At 44.9% G+C, this 9849-nt stretch overlaps 1 protein-coding gene across 1 annotated transcript; it reads left to right on the top strand.

Annotated features, from left to right (window-relative positions):
• The first annotated feature begins 203 nt into the window (after nucleotides 1-203).
• Dut (deoxyuridine triphosphatase) lies at nucleotides 204-9165 on the top strand. The gene is made up of 6 exons (XM_021631292.2): nucleotides 204-751; nucleotides 2069-2160; nucleotides 3513-3557; nucleotides 8252-8326; nucleotides 8471-8541; nucleotides 8796-9165. Exons 1-6 carry the CDS (start codon nucleotides 240-242, stop codon nucleotides 8850-8852), a joined length of 852 nt encoding a protein of 283 aa, XP_021486967.2. The 5' UTR covers nucleotides 204-239; the 3' UTR covers nucleotides 8853-9165.
• Nucleotides 9166-9849: the final 684 nt, after the last annotated feature.

Here is a 9849-nt window from a genome sequence, read left to right as displayed (position 1 = left end):
TAATAGTTTGCGGTAATAGTGTAGATAAAACCGGAGGCTCTAGAAAGTTCCTTAATTATCCCTAGCCACGAGGTCTCCCGGTTCAAAATGCAGCCGTCCCTCCGGGCAAAGCAAAAAGTCTCCTTCGGTTTGCACCGAACCTCAGGGCGAGGAAGGGCGCGGGAGGGCCGCTAGGCGGAGCGCGGGGCGGGGGAGCCGGTTCGGGGCCTGCGGCGCAGAGGCCCAGGCAGGACCGCGCCATGCCGCTCCTGCGCGGCGGCCTGCTGCCGGGCCTGCTCCGCTCGGGAGCGCTGGCGGCCGGGCTGGGCCGGCGCTGCGGCGGAACCGGCGGAGTCCCGGCCGGGGGCGCGCGGGCCGAGCCGGGAAGCCCGAGCTGCCCAGATAGCGGCGAGCGGGGGCCGGGCCCGGAGCGCGGGAGCGAGTCCACTGGGGTCCCCGAGGAGGGGAGCCGGCCGCGGGCGGAGCGTCCGCTAGGCCGCGCTGGAGGCCTCTGCGGAAGGCCGCGGCCCCCGCCCCGCGCGGTGGGCTCGCCCAGGCGGGAGCTTTTCTGTGGCTCGCGGGCTCCCGCGCTCGGCGAATCCCGCTCTCCTGCGTCTGCAGCCATGCCCTGCTCGGAAGACGCGGCGGCCGCCTCGGTCAGCAAGCGTGCTCGGGCGGAGGATGGCGCTCGGCTGCGCTTCGTGCGGCTCTCGGAGCACGCCACGGCGCCCACCCGCGGCTCCGCGCGCGCCGCGGGCTACGACCTGTACAGGTGAGAGCCACGGAGGTGCAGACGCCGGGCCCTGGGGCCGTCGTGGCTCCACCGCGTTCGCGCGAGTGCACAGGGCTGTGGTGTTTGCAAAGCGTTAGTGTGCAGCGTGCACGCCACCCTTCCTTTCCCAGGGGTAGGTCCGGATGGGCAAGGCTTAGCCTTGACCGAATGGTGACCGTCTGTGGTGTCCACGTTAGGAAATCTACGTGCTTCCTTCTCTATACATGAATCCATGTATAGACTCTATACATGAATCCATACATGGACTCCAGCGCCAGTGATGGCTCAACGTAAAAGTACTTGCTATGGTCACCAAGGCTCATGAACCGAACGTATACCTCTAGCATGGCGAATCTTGGGAGAGATTTTAGATACTTTGGCCATCTTTTTTTTTTTTTTTTTTTTCCTGAGTATTGGAAATGACTGATGCATAGAGAGTGCAAAGAACACGTGAAAGAAATGGAGCCACTCTACGGCTCTCCCCGTTAGAATTAAGACCTCCGGAGTAACTTCCGGTGCTCATTGTAAAGTGTCATGAAGTTTTTTTCAATCAGGAAAGGAGCTGCAGTCATGGAGAGAGCAGCAGCGTTTGGTAGTAGACCCTGGAAAACCAGTTTTGATCAGTGTCCATCCCTGGGAGACCGGCTCTCCTAAGCCACCCAAGTTCACAGCCGCGCGTGGGAGGCTTGTTGAACTGTCTGGCCAGGGAGAAGGCATGCATCTGAGCCTGTGTATTGCCTTGAGATTTTTCTTCTGCAAGTTGACCCTCAGCCAGGGAAGCGCTACAGAAGTAAACTGGGTCCATATGCATTAGCAGGTGAGAACTGCCTGATGTGGAGTGAGGGCCTAGTGAGTGTTTGGGCCTTATTTGCCTTTTTCTTGGCTTTTCATTTTCTTCCCATAAGGTTAGTCAATTGGGTCTGCCTTTCCGCTCCTCCATGCTGATTCCCCAACCATCACTTTCAGAGACAAAAAACACATAACAATGTCAATGTTGACATTCCCCTGCCTCCCTCCTTTCCACCTACCCACAGACAGGTTGGAGGTCATAGAGATCTCCATGCCTGAGTGCTGGCATTGAAGGTGTGTGCCACCATATCCAGCCTAAAGCTGTCCTTTTAAAGCTAGAAGGAAATAAACACTTGTCACTTTGTAAGTATACTTTCTTAGATGTGTTAGGGATTTATCCTAAAACTTTTTTCATAGAGTCCAAGTTTATATGAAGTTATGACGTCTATATACATGTTATGTGCATGATCACAGGAAAGTGGTAAAAGCAGTTTAATAAATACTTGTTTTATTTCAATGTCTTTTTAGTGCTTATGATTATACCATACCACCCATGGAGAAAGCCATTGTGAAAACAGACATTCAGATAGCTGTTCCATCTGGGTGCTATGGAAGAGTAGGTAAGTGCTTTAAGGAACAGGTAACTGTCATCCTGTCTACGCTGACTGTCTTGTGAGAAGTGAAGAGAGAATCCTTGGGCTGTGTCCTAAGGTAATGAAGCGCCATCTGTCCAGACAACACCCATTTAAGAAAACTTGGATTCACAGCTGCTTTTGGACTCTTTTTGCTTTTATTTCTAGTGTCTTCTTGAGCTCATAGGAGTGTCACAGTTACCCAATTGTTCGTGCTTACAACTTCACAAAAAAGTGGGAAATTTAGGTGCTTTTTAATTGAAGCTTTGTCAATTGAAGTATCATCAATTCTGCAAGAGTTAGTCTGCACATGAGGTCATGTTCTATGTAAATAACTATATTTGTGTAAGAAAAAGAGGTCTTAGAATGGTGGCTCCTGGCATTTTATATTATGGGAGAGAGGCTCACAGAATCCTGAATCCACTCACTGAACCTTGATCTGTTTTGCATCCTAGAGATTAGAGCCAGTGCCACACCATTCTAAAGAAGTACCTTGTACCTGTTATTGCCAAGAAAAAATGGACTGTGAGTCTATGGGTTAGACTTTTCAGGGACATGTCACTTGCCTAGAGGGTGAATTCAAAACGTAAGCCATTTTGTAACTTAAAACTAAATAGGGAAAAAACAAGCTGCTTCCTTGGATAAGAGACATAGACTAAACACTCCCATGTTATGCATTGGTAGGTCTTTGGCCCTAAAAAGCAAAATGGTTCTTGTCTCTAGCATCACTATCTACACTTGTAGAGCCCCAGGGTAGAAAAGCAAAGAGGTGGAATAAGGTAACTGTCTCCAGGAGAGGCAGCAGTTACTGGCATAGCACCTGCTTGAGAGTATTCTGAAGCATGGTGCTAGATCCTGGGATTATTGAGGTGGCCCTGATGGTTGTATCAGCAAGTTTAAGCTGTACAATGTTTTCTCGACTTTTTAGTATAAAAAATGTACAGGAGGGTTTAATTTCTGATGCATCGCTACAGGTATTTAGTTCACTTCTCCTAACCTGAATGATGAAAAGTCCCAGGTTCTCGGACTACGCTAAGTGAAAATAACTAAGACCCTAGTCAGGGCCTCAGACTGGGTGGCACCTGCTGGCTGACCTTTCAGTTCCTTCCAGCATCTACACCATCACAAGTCCTGGGGTTGTACTTCTTTGCCTTTGTTCTGAACTAAAATGCTTTAAACTTTCCTGAGCTAGCCTCTCCGACTTTGGTGGTACAGTGTGATGAACGCGTTCTTTAAGAATGATCTTCGGAAATTAAGATGAGAACAGAAACATTAGAGGAGAGCATGGTGCTTTCCGCTTAGCGTGTAAAATAACCACTGCTCTCCAATTTTGTTTTTAGCTCCTCGATCTGGCTTGGCTGTGAAGCACTTCATAGATGTAGGAGGTAACATTTATTTCCTTGTTTTATGAAATTTTATAGTATTCTTGCCACTGGGAATTTTTAAGTCTGAATAGGTGATACTGCTATCGTTTCAAATACTATTTGGCAACCGATCATATTATGTGAAATGCATGCGTGTTATTTTACTAATGACAGGCACAGTCGTGGGAAGGACTTTGCCTTGCTGTGCTGATACTCTGTATTTAGTGCACAATTGATTCTTAGACTAGTATTATAAAATAAAGTAAGTGGTGTTGTGCTGTATATTATTTATTAGCCCTATGATTATCATAGCGGTGTTTAACCCACTATCCCAATTAATAAGACACAGACACCTGTTGGATTTATAATTGCGTTATTTACCTACGGCTGGGGAGATATTCCACCTGTCTCAATAACCTCACCAGCCACCTCAACCATTCCTATTTGGACTACTTTCCATCCATAATCTTATTAATACTTACTTGTCTGTATTTCTCATCTTGGTGTTTTCTCCATCCGTGCCATTGTTGGAGTCCTTCCTCCAGGCCCAACCCATCATGGTGTCTTCCTCCTCTCTTTCTGTTTCCCCTGATTCTTCTGAACCCAAAGCCCAGGAACCTTGTGATGCTTTACTACATTTCTCAAATTTGTCCTCAGAGACACCTGTGTTTTTGTTACCTTTGTGTAGCCTCTGGTAGCCTACCTTGCTACAGGGCTTCTAACCGATGCCTTTATGTGTAAAGAATGTTCACTTGGTTCTTACATACTATTTATGCAGTGTAAGTGAGTTTTGCCTACATGTAGACATTCACCGTGTGCATGCTTGGTTCTCTTAGAGGCCAGGAGAGGGCACCATGCCCTGGACCAGGAGTTACAGAAGGTTGTGAGCCGCCATGTGGGTGCTGTTAGGTCAACCTAGGGGGTCTTCTGCAAGACTAGCAAGTGCTTTCGATCACTGACCCATCTCTGTCGTCCCTCCTAATAAGGTTGTTTTAGTTCTGATCTCTTATTGGGGCCCACAGCTACACTGATAGGCTAGTGTTTTGACCTTTCTCTTCATCCAGTTTCCTTTCAGACCATTGGCCTTCAGAAATAAGGGTATGCTGGATTCTCTTACGGCCATTTTTTTACAAAACCATATTGAAAGAGGTTGTTTTCTTTCAAGCTGAGAAAACTGGCTTATAAGTGGGTTTCTAACACCACTGTTCTCTCCATGGGCATAAAGGCACCCCGTCCCCTACCTGTCCTGTGTTAACTTTCTGTGCCTGTGTAGGTCAGGGTTAACTGTGCCCATGCTGAAGCTTGGCTGCTGAGACCTACTCATTCGCCTGTTTTGGAATGGCTCCTGTCTTCGATTCTACCACTAGGTGGTGCTGTGGGACAAGGCAGATATCCCAAAATAGTTCTCCGATCTAATAGCCTCAAGGTTGATATTTGCAGTTTTCTCTCAAGTTGAGAATTCCCAGGGCTTAGTGAGTTGCATTTAGTTTTCAAAAATACTTTTTACAGGTTGGAGGATCGTTCAGTAGTTAGAAGCGCTGGCTGCTCTTCCAGATGAGCTAGTTCAATTTGCAGCACCCATGGGGGAGCTCACAACTGTCTGTAACTACAATTCTGGGGTACCTGACGCCCTCTTATGGCCTTCTCAGGCACCAAATGCGTGTGATACGGTGGTACACAAATAATCTATGCAGGCAAAACATCCATGCACATTAGAAAAATAAAACATAACTTTTTAACAACTCAAATATGGTCACTTGGGATATACTAATTATTTAACAAAGTTACAAAAGATTTTATATTTTCCACTGAAATTTCAAAGTGTCTTTAAAGGGACAGTCTCATCTATATAATAGAAATAAGCATGCCCGTCTTTGAGGGGCATGAGAGGGAAGTATGATGTATGAAGCATCTCAGTGTTTGGTACACACTAATTCAAGTTGACAATTATGTCTCTTAAGGACATAATAGATTTTTTTTTTATGTGGAAACTTCTTTTCCCCTTCACCTTTGTTTGTAGATTTTACTCTGCTTAAAACAACTACCTGGGGGAAATTGTGTAGTTGGGAAGTTAGTTTGCCTGTTCGTTGGTACAAAGTTGGTCATAAAATCACATTGTGTTATGCTCTCGGGTACAGAATATTTAAAAAATTTCTCTTAGGTACAAGTTTATCATAGTTGGCAACTGAAGGGAGATGCTATTAGAAGCCTGGGGCTGGAAATCAGGGTCAAAAGGAAAAGTTGACTGTGCAAGATTGTGTTCTGAATTCACATCTGGTAGGTGTGGAACATTTTTTACCAAAGCCGTTTCCAACAATGACATGCCAAAGTCTGGACACAGAAAACCTTGCCTGAAGTTGGTTAACCACTGCCAGTTCCAGTGCCTGATTTTTCCACTGATAACTTTCCAAGATACTCAGTGCGTTCTCAAGAAGAGTTGTGAGAATGCATCCATCTTTATTGCCTAGAATCATGCAGAGAAAGACTGATCTTGCCTTTTTTTTTTTTTTTTTTTTTTTTTTTTTTTTTGGTAGTAGTGCTAGGATTGAACCCAAGAGCTCACACACTCAGGGAACTGTTCTGCTCCTTTTTTTTTTTTTTTTTTTTTTTTCAAGTCCTCTGCAAGGGCAGCCAGGGCTCTTAACTGCTGGCCATGTCTCCAGCCCTGTCTTTTCACATCTTCATGAGACAGATCTCACGAAGTTACCAGCTGGGCCTTGAACATGCAGCTCTCCTGTGTCAGCCTTCGAGGTCGTTGGAATTGTAAGTCTTTGCCACCAGAGCCAAGATTGCTTTTATTCTTTATTTGCTTGCTAGTCGAAGATTTTCACATTTTTGTGTTCCAAGCATAAAAAAATGTCCTGGCCCTATAGGTTTCAAGACACCTAGCTATTTGAATACTCTTTAGAGGAGAACTTTGCAGAAGCACACTCACACTGCTAGAAAAATTTTTATGCTAGAAAATTACTATCTTTGCAACTTACGAAAAAGAACACATTTTTTAAAAATCAGACAAAATATAAAAGCATGTATAATATAACAAGTGTCCATTGTTTGTGTCTAGCACAAATGGACACTCAAGTATTGCTGCTGGATGTTAGAATGGCTGTCTCCTTTTCAGAATTATCTAGCAGTGGCTTCATACATATATGCACGCATATATGTGTCCATCCTTTGACCCAGGAAAGTTTTTTTTTGTAACTTCCTTGAGTTAGCACTAATGTACAAGGATGTATATCAAGGGCTCTTTTGTGTATCATAGCAAAAACATGAGGGCATGGCTGGTGTTATGTAAGATAATATCTGCATAGAGAAAAGGGCCCTCCCTTTATTCATATGTATAAAAGGAACAGCTAGAACTTCTGCTACTTCAAAGGGTAACTGATTCTTTGTAGTGGAAGAATTCATTTATGAGCTTTATTACTGTAGTATTAGCTTCAACCTTGTGCATAGTGACACTTTGAGTAATTTAACAGATTTCTAATAAAGTATAACCAAACGAGTTTGGAAGTCGGGGTTCTCTTGCACAGACCCACTTGTAATAGATATGCTTATGTAGACTGTACCTCAGAGGTCTTCCGTGGTGGGAGCTCCCCAGCCTGCTGTGGCCCCTCATTCCAACATGGAACAACATTCTCTGTACTAGGGAGCTTCCTTGTTAAGGGCCAGCTGCATTCCTGCAGTCAGCCTTTCTCCAAAGACTATGAAAACAGCTGGCCCAGTCTTTATATCAGTTCTCTTTCTAGTATTAAGGACTAAACTAATAAATTGGTAATGAAAATGAAACCTTATATAATATTTGGATCGTTGAAAAGTTTGTTGCTGTTCTACTGGAAAAAAAAAATAGACTCTCCCTTAGTCTAGACAGAATGAACTGCCTTTGACATGTGAATTAGATCTCCACATTAAAAACAGAAATGGAGGGCTGTTAGCCAGATTATCTGTGCTTCTGTAAACACATCAAGTTCCTGACTCGGACGGCTGAGGACAAGTCTGGGGCATGTATCTTCTGGGCCTTGGCAAGGTCTATGGTACAAATCTATTTTACTTTATAATACCAAACAGGTACTAATTAGACGCTTAAATACCATCTTAGGATTTCTGAATAAGAAGGTCAGCAAGATGGCTCATTGGTAAAGGTGTTTGCTGCCGAGCTTGATGACTGTTGGACCCATCAAGCTTGCCAGCCAGCGTTTACTGAGCAATTGGTTTAACAGGGATAGCGGTTGGAATTGAAAGGAGGACGATAAACAGCAGCTCTGCTCCTATCCTAGTAGCTGCAGGACTGCTGCTGAGCATGTCACCACTGACGTCCCACTGCAGATCACTAGGCTTAGGAGTGTTGTCTATTTACGATTCCATCAGTATCAGCGGAAGCTGTTACCCAGGTCTTTATTTTCTCCTAGACTTTTCAGCACGTGGACTGGGTAGTCAGCTGGGAGGCTGGGGGTGATAGTTGCTCTGCCCAGCTTGAAGTCGGAAGTGTTCACCGTTTGATAAGCATTCAGGATGGAAAATTGGGGCACAATTTTAAATTCTCAAATTTTAGAAGAAAAAAAAAAAAACATCTTCAGACTGTATAGGACCAAAGGAGTTACGCTTTGTCAATTGTAAGAATAAGAGTCTCAGAAAAATCATTGGAAAAGTGGATTTGAGAGAATCAGAGACCCCTGGTGTTTTGACAGCGTGAATCAAGGTAACGATTTCTCTTCCAGCTGGTGTCATAGATGAAGATTACAGAGGAAACGTTGGTGTTGTGCTGTTTAATTTTGGAAAAGAGAAGTTTGAAGGTGAGTTAAATATAAGCTTTCACATACGTAGTAGGCTTTGAGTTTCCTGTAGAACTGGCTCCAGTTCTCATTGAGCAAGACAGGACATAGAAAGCACATCAGTAAGTATTGATAGTACTCTGTGTTTCGTTTTTTTCTCTGAAGTGAAAAAAGGTGATCGAGTTGCGCAACTCATTTGTGAACGGATTTTTTATCCAGACTTGGAAGAAGTTCAAGTAAGTGTTGTAGACGCTAAGTGGGGCATGAATGGTGTTCGTGAGTGGAGAGGAGGGATGCGTGAGGATGTGCTGTTTGCAGTGAAGTGATGTGCACAACTGGTAATATTTTAAGCAAGACTCGTTCACTTCGAGGCAGTTGAGTGTTCTTCTTCCGGGTGGATGGTAAAGGGTGAGGCCGTGAGGACAGAGGGTTTGTGAGCTGTGCAGAGGCTCCCCCACTGACTGGCTCACCTTCCTGTCATGTCTTGCAGGCACTGGATGACACCGAAAGGGGCACAGGAGGTTTTGGCTCCACGGGAAGGAATTAAAAGTTTGCTTGAAAATATTTGCTGTTTCAGCGCTGTAAACAGGAGCTTAAATTCTGGCAATATTTCTTGTTCTAGGTTGCAGGAAAGGAGCCCTGTTAGTATCACGTTGGAACTGCTCTGTCTCTGTGGTTGATGGTTGTCTGTAAATCTATTGTGAGGATGGCATTGATATGCAGATTTCGCAAAACGAAGTGTACAAGTAGATTTTTTGTTTTGTTTTATTCCTTAAACTAGAGTCTTCAGGTGGTTTTGCTCTCATTGCTATATCATTTGTAACTTTTTTATGTAATAAAATTGAAGTCTTTAGCAGATACTATTTTACCTAAGCTGACTGAAGAACCAAAAAGAGGTCAAGTGTGCTCTGGGGCTGTTAACAGCACTTGGAGCCCTAGTCTGGTGGGTTGCTGTGAGTTAAGGCTAGCTAGCCGGGGCAGCTGTGAGGTACTAAGGAAGAGGGGCAGTGTTAAAAGGTAAGTCCTTGTTCTTTTCTGCACTGGTGCTGTGTGACACTGGGACTTTAAAGGTCTGCTCACCCCAGATCGGGAACCCACAAAAGTACAAGTTGGAAATAGATTTTTTTTATACTAATTATACTAATTATCTAACAGTGAGTTTACAGAACCATGGGGGAGGGGTTAAAACAGGAGCTGAAATGACTCAAAGGTACCTGCCTCCCTGCAAGCCCACCCGGCATGATGGCTGCTCGGTGAAGCCATAACCCTAGAGCACACTGCACAGCCTGTCAGCAGCTCAGAAGTGCCTTGTAGAGCCCAGTTGCTCTTAAGTGCCCAGTCAGCCCTCCCTGCGTATGTAATGGAGGGGGCTTCTTCCCTGCATTGCCTTTTCCAGCAGTTCCCTGGCCCAATAGGACCATCACTTGTTTGGACTGTCTGTCTGCCAGCCACCCTGATTACTTTCCCTCACAGCCCTGCTGTCTGAATAGAAATCTGACAGGCCAAACCAATGTTAATATTAGTAACAGATTCAGGCGTGTGCC

The sequence above is a fragment of the Meriones unguiculatus genome, chromosome 18, assembly GCF_030254825.1.
Source record: "Meriones unguiculatus strain TT.TT164.6M chromosome 18, Bangor_MerUng_6.1, whole genome shotgun sequence".
Taxonomy (NCBI): Eukaryota; Metazoa; Chordata; class Mammalia; order Rodentia; family Muridae; genus Meriones; species Meriones unguiculatus.
This window is presented reverse-complemented; position numbering and strand designations above follow the sequence as displayed.